General features: G+C 43.2%; 1 protein-coding gene across 1 annotated transcript in view; it reads left to right on the forward strand.

Moving 5' to 3' along the window:
- The first annotated feature begins 2190 nt into the window (after positions 1-2190).
- Crlf3 (cytokine receptor like factor 3) overlaps positions 2191-15039 on the forward strand; it is a 38389-nt gene continuing 25540 nt past the window's right edge. Inside the window, exon 1 of the mRNA XM_021630965.2 lies at positions 2191-2394. Coding sequence (XP_021486640.1) covers positions 2266-2394 — 129 coding nt within the window. The 5' untranslated portion in view covers positions 2191-2265. The remainder of the gene's footprint in view (positions 2395-15039) is intronic.

Here is a 15039-nt window from a genome sequence, read left to right on the forward strand (position 1 = left end):
TTCTCCCCTCCCCCCCCAAACATAATTTGTCTGTGCAGCCCTGGCTATCCTGGAACTCTATCTGTAGACCATGCTGGTCTTGAACTGTAGAGATCTGCCTGCCTCTGCTTCCCAAGTGCTGGGATTATGGGAATGTATTACCACTACCTGGCTGGACCTTGCTCTTCTTAATTATTTTATTTTATTTTGTGTATGAGTGTTTTGCCTGCATGTATATTTGTATACTATGTGTGTTACCTGGTGCCAGAAAGGGACATCAGATTCTCCAGGACTAGAGTTATAGACAGCCATGAGCTATCATGTGGGTGCTGGGAATTGAACCTGGGTCCTCTGGAAGGGTATCCAGTGACTCATCTCTCCAGCCCTCTCTAACCCATTTTAAAAAGATGTATTATTTGTTTTTATTTTGTGTATGTGAGGTTCTGTCTGCATGTGTGCATTACACCATATTCATGCAATGCCTGTAAAGCCAAGAAGAGAAGAGATGGGTATAGATGATTGTGCGCTGCTGTTTGGGTAAGCGGGAGTCAAACCCCAGTCCTTTGGAAGAGCAGCCAGTGCTCTTAACCACTGAGCCATCTCTCCAGTTCGTTTTCTTTAATCTTCACCTTCCCATATAGTATGCAGTTCTGTCTTTCTAGCAACACCCATCTATTTGTTTATTAATGAGTCTCCTTTTATTCCTATCTTCACGATTTTTCTTTCCCACTTTATCCTATCTGGGACACTGGGACAGCACTGTTCTTTCCTACTTTGTCCTACTGTTTTCTGCTGATTCCGTTAATAACTTAATTCATTTAGCAGATACCAACTATTTACTAAGGACCAGGCTATGTTATCTTTAGGATAAAACCAGCCCTCTTGGCTACCCTCCCGTTTTTCTTTCAAAAGGGCTTCCCTTGTATTTACTTTACTTTCTTATTTTATTTATTTATTTTTTTTCGATACAGGATTTCCCTGTGTAGCTTTGGCTATTGTGGGATTGCCACCAGCCCGGGATATTTTCCTTACTTTCAAGTGTTCTTTTAGTTCCTCTTTTCTCCTCTCTTCCTTTCCTTACCCTCTTCTGACAGGGTCTTCTATAACTCAGCTTGCCCCCAGACTCACTATGTAGCAACCAGAGAATTATGTTGCGCTCAGGATCCTTTCAAGAGCCAGGATTACAGATTTATGACTCACGTCCAGCCAAAATGTAGGAAGAGCAGTAGTCTGGCCCAGAACATCTGAGATATTGCCTCTAATACAAATTCATTGCATAATCCTGTACAGTATCTGGTCCTGCTGAAGCCATTTACACACCTTTGGTTATTGCTCAGCCTAGGACTCAAATCCAAGCAGTTTTTTGTATAGCTTTTTCAACAGTCCACTTTTACCATTTTAAATAGTTAGGGGGAAAAAATACAAAGACTATGTTGTGACATGTGAAAATTATTATGCCATATCTAAATTTCACTGTTCAAAGGTTTATTTTTACAGCCTCGGTGTCTAGTCTGCCCTCCAGCTCCCGGTTCCAAGCAAACCTCCCTCCCCAGCCTCTCCGGTAGTTGGGACCACAGGAGCATGCCGCCCGGGGATAAGTTTTTACTGCACATGGTCACACCCGTTGACTTGAGAGAGAAACACACACTTCATCGCATGCCAAGTGGATATTTATTAGTTGGCCCTTACAGAAAAAAAACCGTGACCTCACCCGCCTTGGACTTCTGCCAAGATCGCTGTACAGCTGGTCATCACCTGGGCCTCTCTCTTACCTGGTGGCGCCTGCGTCACGGTACCCTCCCAAAATGCCTGCCTCCACTGGCATTTACGAGGGAGGCAGTACAGCGACGACTTTAGGGCCAGAGCTGTCGCTCCAACCTGGGGGTCATCACCGAGCTAGGGAGAATAGATTCCCCTCTGTCCCTTCACTTCCTCCTCTGTGCAGGGCAGATAACTGAGCGCTGTGAGATAAGAAATGGGAAGCACTGGCGTCGCGTTCACGTGTTTTCACCCATGCCTCCACTTGTTTCCTGAGGAAGTGTCCCGGCCGGGGCAGCACAGAGTCCGGAGGAGCCGCTAAGCGGGAGGCCCCGCAGCTCCCACTCACTGGGACCAAGACGCCGTTAGCGCATGCGCTCCCTCCCAGTCCCTCGGCGTCTGTCAATCAAGCGGGGGCGGGGCGTGACGGGCAGGGCGGGGCGGGGCGGCGCTTCCGCTGCGCAAGGCCGCGCGGGGCGGCTCGCGGGAGCCCGGCGCAGTCGGGAAGCCGGCGGGCCGCGCGGCCGGATGAAGGGCGCGATGGAGCCGGAGCCCGAGGTGCTGCTGCAGGAAGCCCGCGAGAACGTGGAGGCGGCGCAGAGCTACCGGCGGGAGCTGGGCCAGCGGCTGCAGGGGCTGCGGGAGGCGCAGAGGCAGGTCGGAGGGCCGCTGCGGGCCTTGGAGGGCGCGGGCGGGAGGGTGGGCGCGCGCCGGGGCCGCCCCGAGGCTCTGACGGGGAAGGTGGAGGCTGCAGAGTTTGTGAGGGGAAGACAAGCTTGGGGGAGCGAGGAAGAGTTCGGGGAGCGCTCCTAAGCCGCCGTGCGGGTCACTTGCTGGGAGTAGGGATGGCGTCCGAGGTTGAGCCACCGGAGCAAAGTCTGAGGGATCTCAGGGATGACCGAAGAGAGAGAGGAAGAGGGGAAACTTGTGATAGGTTCTCGCTTTAGAAAGCCTGCGACCAGTGACCTGGGGACAGTAAAGTTGGAGACGAAGTAGACAGGGAGAGGGAACAAGTAAGAAGAAATGGAGAGGTTGAGCAACAGTGACGTTAATGTTGAATGAATGGGATTAATATTTGAATATTTCACGTGCCCTCCAATGCCTTGAAAATCATTTAGAGCAATCTCTAGACAGGCTAGAACTTAAGGTGAAGGGTGTTGAAGGGCAGAAGGAGGAAAACGAGATGTTTCAGGGAGGGTATACAAAGGTGAAGGGAAGTTGAAAAACAGATTTCAAGAGAGGACTGGTAAAAGAAGAAGCTAAATAGACCTTCAAGTGGTGCAGTTAACCTCTCCACAAGGAAAGGTCTAGGAGAGATACAGGAAAGCCAATGGCTCCTCTTCACTTTCAAACATACACAGAAAAAGATACGATCCTCTGCTAATGCTAGATAAGACAGATAATTCTCAGGTTACTATTAAGTGCTTAGTTTACGCTCTTTGAGCAAATGGAATCCCATTAGAATTTCGCCACGAATGTGTATCATCACACTGATAACTCCCATACTTGCTGTGTAGAGCCTGAAAATGGTGAGATAGTGCTGTGATAGCCTTTGAATGTCGTCATCACGAAGAATTCTCCATAAGCTTTGAGGTTTACGTATTTCGAGTCTTTGGTGTAGGCCAGGCGTTGTCATTTTAGAAAAAGAGGGGGGTGGTGATGAGAATCTAGATATGACATAATTAAACCTGGTAAATACTTTCAAGATCATCAGGATTTCCTTTTGAAAACATCTGCATTATTCCTTCTGCTATCTTGAAATAAATGTTGAAAATCTAGGACTTTTTTATAAAAAAATTAAAATATTCCTTTTTATATAATCTTGTTCAGTCTGAGACTCTCATGCATGTATACAGTGTATTTTACCCTCAACCTCCCACTCAACTCCTTGCAGCTTTTTTGAGAAAGGGTTTCTCTGTGTAGCCCTGGCCATTGTGGAACTCACTCTGTTGGTCAGGCTGGTCTCAGACTGAGAGGTTTGCTTGTCTCCACCACTCAGCATTTTTTTTTCTTGCTAAGCTGCCAAGGCTGTTCTGGGACTCATTATGTAGCCCGAGCTGACAGCAAACTGGAACTCCTCTTGCTTCATCCAGCACAAGGTGGAGGCAGGCAGATCTCTGTGAGTTCCAGGCCAGCCTGGCCTACAGAGCGAGTTCCAGGACAGCCAGGGCAACACAGAGAAACCCTGTCTTGGAAAAAAACAAAAAACAAAGCAAAACAAAAATAAATAAACAATAAAGTGCCCCTTAATAAATGACTAATGTTTCAGCCAGTCCAGGTATCTTATACATGAGCATGGCTGTTGTTTAGCTGCCTCAGCAATTAAGACGAATTAGAGTTGGCAGTAGAAGAATGACATAAGCACCTGGGCGTAGTACTTATTAATGTCTGTGTGTGTGTTGAGTGGATTTTTTTTTAGTGTGATTCCCACCCTAGGTACTTAAATGTTCAGTTTCTAAACCTAGGTAAATGGGTGTGGCTCAGTGGTACAACACTTGCCTAATTAGGTCCCCAGCATTGAAAGAAAAACTAAACCTGTGTTCTTTCATTTTCTACTGATTTATCCGTTGTGTTGGGGACAGAGCCCAGGGCTTTAGGCATGCTGGAAAACTGCTCTACCTCTTGAGCAGTTAAGTTTTGAATCCAATAATTTAGATACAGAGCATCCTCCTGTAATTAGTGTAGTTGCGTATGGTTTTCGTTTTGTTTTGTTTCTGAGAGGCATTGTCTCATGCTTGACAGGAAAGCCTTAAAAGCTATCCATCACAGTTCATATTTCTGAGGAGATTACATTCTGACTACACCAGGTAACAGTGTTGTCTCTTTGTCGGCTGGAATGTGTGTTTTGTTCCAGTTTCAAGTCACCACAGCTACCTGCAGCTCATTGTGCTTGTTCGGATTTGTAGAATAAGGTCCCTGCCAAAAGTCAGTTTTAAGAAAGTTCGGTGTTACGAAAATGTTATCAAAATATTCAATGCCTTTGTTTGGTGGTTAGGATATTTTTTAGAGTTCCAGTTATTTTCATGTTAACTACATCAAATGTGTGGTTTTTTAATAAAACTGTTTCTTTGGGAAGGATGAGAAGGACAGAGAGGAGGGCATGCTGCACTGGGTGCATTTTTACGTGTTTTACCTCCTCCTGACTTTTTTTGAGAGGAGGTAGAATCCAAGGCCTTGTGCATGCCAGGCAAATGCTTTGCTGCTGAGCTATTCCCCAAGCCCATGAATTTTTAAAAATTCACTCAGTAGTTTTTCGTGTACTTATAAAATTGGTTAGCCATGGGGATTGGAGAGATGGCTTAGAGGTAAAAAGCAGTAGCTGTACTTCTGGAGGGCCTGTGTTCAATTCCTAGCACCTACATACAAGACAACTCTCAGTTCTGCACCTCTGGCCTCCAACGTCATCAGGCACACACATTTTACACACTTATTTAGACGAAATAACCAAATACATAGCATAAAATAGCAATTAAAATTTTAATTAATAATTGTTTAGCCATCATGATGTGTTAATTCCAGAATATTTCATTATGCTTTAGAAATACTCTGTATTCATTAAATGTTACTTTGAGTAACCTAATAGCAACCTAAACTGTTGTCCATTTTTATGGATTTATCTACTTTAGAGCTTTCTTTTTTCCTTCTTCCTCAGCTTCCTTCCTTCAGACGGCATTATGTAGCCAATGCTGGCCTTGAACTCTGAGCAGCCGGGTATGACCTTGAATTTCTGATTCTCTTGTCTGTATCTTTCAAGTTCTTGGATTACAGGCATACACAACATCACTTCTAGAGGTGATCAAAACTAGCTACATCCTTAGCCCCTATTCTAGATATGTTGTATAAAGAGAATGGTGCAGTATGTAGCCCTTTATGACAGACTTTCTTGGCTTAGAATGTATTTCCAGCTAGGCAGTGATGGTGTGTGCCTTCCATCCCAGCTCTTGGAATACAGAGGCAGGCAGATCTCTGAGTTCAAGGCTAGCTGGTCTACAGAGTGAGTTCCAGGACAGCCAGGGCTACACAGAGAAACCCTGTTTCAGGGTGGGTGGGGGTGGGGAGAAGAAAGAAAACAAAGAATGTATTTTCAGGGTTCTTCTATGTGGCAGCATTTCATAGTACTTAAGTCCTTCTATGGCTGAATAGTGTTTGTGATATGAATATATGTTGTGTTATTTGTCCATTTATCAGTTGGTGGACAATGGGATTAATTCTACTTTTTGACAACTATGAATTACAAAGACCTCTATACTGTTTTTTGTGTGAATATGTTTTCAATTTTCTTTATAACATACCTATCAATTACTGAATTACATGGTAACTTTTTTCATTTAAGATTTGTTTAACTTTCAGAAATACATGGCATACATTTTATCTTTTCTTTGGTTTCTTTTTTAAAAATTATTTATTTTTATTTCATGTGCATCGGTGTTTTGCCTGCATGTACACCTGTGTGGGGGTGTCTCTGGAACTTGAGTTACAGACAGTTTTGAGCTCTCATGTGGGTGCTGGGAATTGAACCCAAGTCCTCTGGAAGAACAGCCAGTACTTGTAACCACTGAGCCTTCTCTCAGCCCTTTTCTTGCATTTCTTACTATATAAAAATCTCTCATAATTTTTGTTGAATGGTAAGAAGTGGCATATATGAAAGTGGGGGAAGAAGGATAAAAATATTTTAAATTCTTCTGTTAAAAACCTGTAGCAGTTTCTCCTCTGTGGTTAAGTTTAGGCCCTACCCCCTGTTTTCAGAGAAAAGGAAGTTCTGTGTAGGAACGAAGGGTTGTCTCTTAACTTACTGTTTTGTGTTTTGTTGTTTGCTCTTTTTTTGAGACAAGTTTTCTGTTGTCAGGGCTGGCTTTGAACAGGATTTTTAGATGAAGATAATCTTAACTCCTGCCTCTGCTTCTGAAGTGCCTAGAATGCAGACCTATCACCCAGCTAATCTTACCCTTAAGTAAATTAAAGGCTAGAGAATGTTTGATTGTCAGGAAAGCAGATAATATTCACAGCCAGCCTATTCTGATATGGAAACCATTAAGAATCCCTGGAATCTTTGGTACTAAGAAATGACTCTCAAAGAAATTAACTCCCATGCTCTTTAAATACTCACTTGTTCATTCACTCAGTAAATATTTATTGTGTATTAGAAGTACTTCTCAGTCCTATATACTGAGGTCAGGGAAATGAACCTTCATGAATTTACTCCAGTCTTGGTGCCTGACAAATAGGTTATCACCCTGAAAAAAAAATAAACAACAGTTTCAGTCACTGTGTGTTCATTTTAGGATTTTGCCTTGGCTGTATTTCTCCTCACCTGTGCTGTTTCTAGGACACTGGTTTCTGCTTATAAGCACAGTTCACAGGTCAGGGGTGCCAGGGTACACAGGCCTGGCAGGGGCAGTACCTTGAAGACATGGTGTAGTCTCAGGCCTAAGACTTTTGCAGATCTAGAAACTTCGTCTTTCCTCACTGAAGGAGTTTCAGTGTGAGGTATTAGGAAGAGCCCACACCGAGAACTGCCAGTGTTCAGTCTGTGTGCAGTGATAGCTCACCCTCTAAAATGACTGTCTTGCCTTTTCTGTGTCTTTGCTTTAGCCTCCAGGCATTGACCAATGCAAGTCTTTGCTCACTCAGAGTATATGCTGAGATCCTAATTGAGGGACTGTTTGGTGAAGGCTCTACCTAGCTCTGGCCAGTAGTGACCCCTGAGTACTTGCTACTATAACTGTGGCCCATGCCTTGCTGCAGTGACTTATTCTTGAAAAGAATGCAGAACCTTGGCCTTCAGATCAGACCATTGAATCTACTTTAGCAAGATCCCTAGGTGTGATAACACATACAGAGGGCTGGAGAGATGGTTTAGTGGTTTGGAGTGCATACTGCTCTTGCAGAGGACCTAGGTTCTGGCCACAGCAGCCATGTCAAGTGCCATACAGCTACCTGTAACTCAAGCTCCAGAGGGTGCAAAACCCCGGCCTCCACTCCCTTCGTAGGACCTGCACTCACTTGCACATACCCAGTAAATAATATATATAACTACAATGAAATAAATGTATGAAATAAAAAAAATACACATTTAAGACTGAGGTGCACATACTCAGGGTTACAACTTGAGTAGATCTTCCCTGATTTCTAGGGTTTAAACTAGGTTGGTTTTCCTTTTCGGAGGGAGGAATTTTCAAGACAGGGTTTCTCTGTTTAACCTTGGCTGTCCTAGACTGGCTTTCTAGAGCAGGCTGGCCTCGAACTAACAGAGAGCTCCACCTGCCTCTGCCTCCCTAAGTGCTGGGACTACAGCTGTGCACCACCATGCCTAGCTCTACGTTGATTTTCATGAGTTGCCATGTTTTTTTGTTTTCTCCAAGATTAAAATGTTGTTTGGGGCATGGAGGTGCATTTTGGAAAACCCAGCACTTAAGAGGTTAGAGGAGGAGGATGGCAAATTCCATGCTAGCCTCGGGGACCTAGTGGGACCCTGTCTCACAACAGTGTTTGGAATATCATACAGATGTAACTGAGTAACTGATGGTCTTATTTTGTTTGTTTGTTTGTTTGTTTATTGCATAGGGTCCCACTTTGTGGCTTTGGCTGTTCTGGAATTTACTGTGTAGCTCATGTTAGGTTGGCCTTGAACACACAGAGATCTGCCTGTAAAGGCTTGCAACAGCATCCCCAGATGAGTAACTGGTGGTCTTCAGCCAGTGCTTGTCTTTCTGTGACAGTATAGTGGCCTTGAACTCTTACTGGCAATTCTCCTGCATCTGTCTCCTGAATAGCTTGTATTATCAATCCATGCCACCACTCTGGCCAGCATATCTATAATGTGTCCAGTCAATGAATAAGTTTTCTATAATACTGTGTTTTTCTTTTTAATGTACTTTTTGTGTGTTCTCTTTCTTTGCTTGGTTGGTCTTTGAAGTATGGTCACATTGTCTTTCTGAAGGGCTTAGAACCCACTGTGTAGTACAGTGGGTTCAAATTTTGTTATTTTCCAGCCTTGCTTTTGTTTTTGAAGCAGGGTCTCACTGAGCTGCACTCCTGAACTCAGAAGATCCTCTTGCCCTAGTCATGTTACTAACTTGTGTCTGACATAGTGATATGTTATGTTATGCCTAGCTTAGTATTTTTTTATAATTGATTTCAGATTACTTTTTGAAGATTTAATTAGTATCCTTATTATTGTTTTTCTGTGTAATCCTAGGTTCTCTATAGATCTTTATTCCCACAGGATTTGAAAACACGCAGCAAACTAAAGACTCATGGAGAAAAACATAGGTTATTTCAGAAAACCAAGACAGGAAGTCTTAGTAGCTCAGTGAAGAAAAGAAAGCTATTATTGCTGCTTTTATCTCTCACTTCCCCTTCTGTTACCACTTTCAAAACAGTGCAGGAATCTATTTAGATATAATTTGTTACAGCAGTATTATTTTAATATAATTTGTTTTAATTTAAGACACTCAAGGTGGCATATGTCTTTAATCCCAGCAGTTGAGAGGCACACAGGAGGATTTCTCTTAGTTCACAGCTAGCCAGGTCTACATAGAGATTTCCAGAGGGCATTGTACCCACAGGTGATTGTGACCTGCCTTGTGTGTGTTCTGGGAATGGAACGTTGGTCCTCTGCAGGAGAAGCGAGTATTCTTAATCATTGAGCTTTCTTTCCAGCCTATAAGCTACTTATAGATTATTTTTAATATGTATTATTAAATATACATACTTTTTGAAATTTTCATTTATTTTTACTTTATGTGCCTTGGTGTTTTGCCTGCGTGTATGTCTGTGTAAGGGTTTTGGAGATAGAGACAGTTGTGAGCTGCCGTGCCAGTGCTGGGAATTGAACCCAGAGCAGTCAGTGCTCTCTACCTGTGAGCTATCTCTCTAGTCCCTACATCTTATTGTTTTTCGATACAGGGTTTCTCTGTGTAGCCCTGGCTCCTGGAACTCACTCTGTAGACCAGGCTGGCTTCTAACTCAGAGATCCTGCTGCCTCCGCTTTGCAAGCGCTGGTATTATGTATTTCAGTTAGACTTGTTTTTAAAACTAGAGCCTAGGGAAAGAAGACCTGCTCCCTCACCCCAGCTGGGATCAAAGGTGTGCACTACCACTGCCCAGCCTATATTTACACAGGCACATTCTTAACAATCTTCATTTATTTATTTCCTTACTTTGAGAGAGAGAGTGCATGCGTGCACACGTGCATATGTCTGCCCACCATATTCATGCGGTGTCTGCCGAGTCCAGAAAACAGTGGTGGAGCCATTGGAACTGGAGTTACAAGTGATTTGTGAGTGAGCTGCCTGATGAGGTGCTGGGAACTGAGCCCAGGTCCTTCAGAAGAGCAGTGAGGGCTTGTAGCTGCTGAGCCATCCCTCCAGTCTCTCTATATTATGTATGTTTATTTTATGTATATGGTGTTTGCTTGGCTATCAGTGCCATCGTGTGCATGGCAGTGTCTGTGGAGGCCACAAGAAGGTGTCCGATCATATGGGTGCTGGGAAATGAGCCCAGATTTCTCCAAGAGCAGCACATGTTTAGCCACGAGCCATCTCTCTAGCCCCCATCATACATATAATTTTGATAGAGCAAAACTACACTTACTTTTAAACTGAAAGCACAGCCAGTTTGCCTCCTACGAAGTCCGTCAAATGTAGGGCAAGCTTTTATTATCGGGGCTATCAGTGAGCCACTAGTTATTGCAGTTATAGTCCTTTTTAGTTAGGAGAGCGAGTGAAGTTTGACTTTTGCTGAGCTCCAGTTGCCTTATTTGCAAATGAGGGTAAAATACGGTGCTTACTTTTACCTGACCAGTGTGGAAATTAAAATAAGTACAGCTGGGCTTAGTGGTGTAGCCTTTTCGTCTCAATGCTTAAGAGGCAGAGGCAGGTAGATCCTGGAGACTTTGAGGCCAGCCTGGTTTACATAGAGGGTGTTTCACAGCAGCCAGGGCTACTTAGAGAGGCTCTGTCTCAAAAACAAAAGTAAACAAAATAAGTGCTGTGGCCAGTGAGATAGCTCTGGAAGTTCAGTGCTTGCTGCACATGCCTAGGATATGAATTTGATCTCTGAAGCATTCATTGAAGGTGGAAGGAGAGAACCAAATCTACAGAGTTGTCCTCGGCCTTCACATGTGTACTGTGGCACACCTGCTCACTCGCGTCATGTACACACAGAATAATAAATGAGAATTTTAATGGGCTATTTAAAATGTTTAGCTTAATGCCCAGGACCTATTAGCCACAATAATAGAAATTCCTAAAGATTGCTAGTCAAGATGACATCTCTTGCTTCTCTGACTGACCGCTTATTTTTTAAATGTTTGCTATGGTTTTCTCCAACAAAATATGCTTTTTGAATTCTGGTGGTAGCTTTTAGCTGTCCCATTTAATAAGAATGTAATACATTTTATTACAGTTACTAGTGTGGGAAACTTTCTGTCTCTTTCCAAAATGAAAGTTTTTTGGCTTGTGAGGTAGGTCGGCTTGAAACTTGTATTCCTGCCTCAGGTCCTGGGATGCTGTGAATGTGAGCATTTGCCACTATCCCCAGTAGAATGAGGGTTTTTTAGTTGAAGGTCATGCCTTATTACATGCGTTTTTACAACCTCAATTACTGGCACATAATTTGTAGAGAGCCTTCTTAGATTGTAGTGTTGATTATATACATTCTCTTCATTAATCAAGAAGTAAACATCTGTCTTATCATGTGGTTTGGTTATCTCCTGCTGCTTAATCTGCCAAAGTTCAACAGCTTAGGAGCAAAGATTAAATTTTAGTCCTCATAATTTTATCACTAAGGCTGAGGGAGGAGGATTTCTAGGAGTGTGGGGCAAGCCTGAGCTACATAATGGGTTCCAGGCCAAGGCTACATAATGAGATTTCCTTCTCTCTCTCTCTTTCTGTTTTTTGAGACAGGGACTCTCTATGTAGCTGCTGGCCCTGAACTCACAGAGATCCACCTACCTCTGCCTCCCCCGCCCCAGTGCTGGGATTAAAGGGGTGCACCATCATGTCCAGCAATGAGACACTTTCTTAGGTCCCCACCCCTCCCCGCAAAAGCAGTCATCTTTCCTCAACAGTTCTGGAATTTAAGTGGGGTTGAGTTTGGCAGTTCTGGTTTTGCTCAGCAAAACTCTTGGTACTGCTGTCAGATTATAGGGAGTGTCCAAGAGGAATGTAACTTCATTTCAGAGCCTGTGTATTGGTGGGGCTCCAGGAGAGGTCTAAACACCTTACCATCAACCCAGTCTTTCTCTTTCCCCTTCCACCCCACCTATCCCCCCACCCTCTTCTGCCTTTCCCGTTTCTCTACCATGATAGTCACATCACTTTCATGGTGAGTCAGGGCCTCCAAAAGTACCAAAACAGTTGTCAGCTCTTAAGAGTGAGGCCTGGAAATAGCTAGGCATCATTTCCTGGAGTTGCTGTGAACATGTGACCTGCTGCTTGTTGACATGGCTTCTAGGTGGGGAGGACTATACTAGTCCTGGGATTTCACTGTTTCCTCATGCACTGGTATAGCAGACTGCCAAATCATGCCGTAGACTTCTTCTTTTTGAAACTTTTCAACAAAGCCAGGCCCGGTGGTCCATGCCTTTATTTATCCCAGGACTCAGGGTACAGAGGCATGTAGAGTGCTGTGAGTTGGAGGCCAGCTCTACTAAGCGCTACTTAGTGTGTTTCAGGGTAACCAGGGCTATGTAGAAAGAGACTCTAAATCTAAAAATATTTTTTGTTTGTTCTTTTGGTTTTTCCAGACAGGGTTTCTCTGTGTGGCTCTGGCTCTCCTAGAACTCACTCTGAAGACCAGGCCAGAGGGAGTCCAGGACAGACAGAACTATACAGAGAAACCCTATCCGAAAAAAAGAAGGAAAAAGCACTATCACCTGGCTAAAATAATTTTATTTAAAAAAAGGAAAGAAAAAATTTTAAAAGCTGTCATGTTTACCCCTCCCCTCCAACAACAATGAAAACAAATAGCTAGGCATGGTGTTCCCACAGGCATGCTACATTTTTGAAGTTCCTGTCTAGCCAGGACTATTATCTAAGACCCAGTCTTAAAACTGAAATAACTGAACAGCTGAGCCAGGTGGCACACGCCTGTAATCCCAGTACTCTGGGAAGCAGAGACAGGCCATTTCTATGAGTTTGGGCTAGCCTAGTGTACAGAGTGAGTCCAGAGCACACAAGGTTACACAGAGAAACCCTGTCTCAGGAAAAATAAAAACAAAAAAACCCCAAAAAAAAACCACACTCAGCAAAGCTGAAGATGTAGCGCTTGCCTATGCCTAGGTGTTTGTTGTCATTGTTTTCGTCTCTGTCATTAATAATATATTTTGAACTAATAGTATTATGCTAACATATCAAGTATATGGCTGTTTATGAACTCAGTATGTGGCTGTGGATGACCTTGAAATCTTGACTACCTCCTAAGTGTTGAACTATAAACATGTATAATCAAGTCTGGCTAGGGATATCTTTAGATTTAAATACAATTTTTTATTTGCTTTTTCAAGACAGGTTTTTTTTTCTGTGTGGTGTTGGCTGGCCTGGAGCTCGCTCTGTAGACCAGGCTGGCCTCAAACTCAGAGATCCACCTGCCTCTGCCTCCCAAGTGCTAGAATTAAAGCTAACACGCCATGCTAGGTTTAAATATATTTTATGGCCTCTTTAAATTACTTCCTTTTTTTATATTTTATGTTCATTAGTGGTTTGCCTGCGTGTATATGTGTGTGAGGGTGTCAGATCCCCTGCAACTAGAGTTATAGACAGTTGTGAGCTACCATGTGGGTGCCATGTAGGTTCCTCTGGAAGAACAGCCAGTGCTCTTAACTGCTAGGCCATCTCTCCAGCTCAACTTTTATGACTTTAACAGCTAAACACTGGAGGAAGGTATGTCAGTTGTGTGTGTGTGGTTTTGTTGTTGTTGTTGTTTTTTTATCATTGGGTCATATTTTGCAAGCTCATTATCATGTTAACTTATAAAAAGTTAAGTTTAAACTCAGCTTTAGTGAATACTTCATTAGTTTTAATGATCTTGCAGGGTTGATAACAGCATCTTTTAATTTTAGCACTGTGGAGGCAGAGACAGGCAGATAGATCTCTGTGAGTTTCAGGACAGCCAGGGCTATGTAGAGATTTGCCTCAAAATAAATAAATAAATAAATACATTAAATTTTGATCTGTCACACTGGTGGTTTCAGTAGGAGTGACTGAATATAAATTTTATACGTTACAGTGTCTTCCTGGAGACGTTGAGTTGCCTGCCATTTATACTTTCTCTCTTGGCTGGCCTAGAACTTGCTATGTAGACCAAGTTGGCTTTGAGTTCAGAGGTTCGCCTGCCTCTGCCTCCTGAGTAATAAGAGTAAAAGGTATGGTGGCTGGCCATGTATATTCTGAAATCTGCTTTGCTATAAACAGAGATATTGTCCTAGCTCAGTGGTTCTCAACCTTCCTAATGCCATTTCATATAGTTCCTCATGTTGTGATGCCCAACCATAACATTTTTGTTGCTAATTCATAACTGTAATCTTGCTACTGTTAGAACTGAAATGTAAAGATCTGTGTTTTCTAATGATCTTAGGTGACCTGTGAAAAATCATTAGATTCTCACAGGGGTCATGACCCCACAGGTTGAGGAACTCTGTCCTAGATGGTTAGGAAACATTTGAGGGTGACGGTTGTTAAATACATTATGATTTGCGCAGGTGCAGCGCAGGGAGTGTGCGTTATGAAAGCTGAGGATTCATTGTAGAGTTGGTGGAGTGCTTATCTAGCATGAAGCCGGGATCGGATCCATAATCTCAGGTGCATAATCTCAGTACTTGGGGTGGAGGCAGGGGGATCAGTTCAGGGTCATTTTTGAGTGGGCTATATAACAAATTCAATGCCAGCTTGGAATACATCTAAAAAAATAGTTGGTATGATAGAAAGTATCCTCAAAATTTACTGGTTTTCCTAGGAACCATTTATAAATGAACATTGTTTCATAGTATAGAAGTGGCTAGTCTGGAACTCACTGAATACACCTCTAGCTCTTGCCTCCGCCTCTTTGAGTGTTTAGGTTACAGAAGTGTGCCATTATGCTTGGAACTTCTTAAAATCACGTCTATAAGTAAAAACCACCTCAATGGAGAGAACATGGCTCTTGGCGTCAGGGGCAGAGCACAGTGAAAGTCTTGCTGAGCTGTGTGAGTTTTAGTGCTGCCTTTTCCAGTTGTATTCATTGCAGACCGAGAGCTACGGTGCTTCAGTGAGATAAGAGTGAGAACATTGGACCACCTCAAACACAAGGAGACTTTTCTCA

The sequence above is a fragment of the Meriones unguiculatus genome, chromosome 7 (genome assembly GCF_030254825.1).
Source record: "Meriones unguiculatus strain TT.TT164.6M chromosome 7, Bangor_MerUng_6.1, whole genome shotgun sequence".
Lineage (NCBI taxonomy): Eukaryota > Metazoa > Chordata > Mammalia > Rodentia > Muridae > Meriones > Meriones unguiculatus.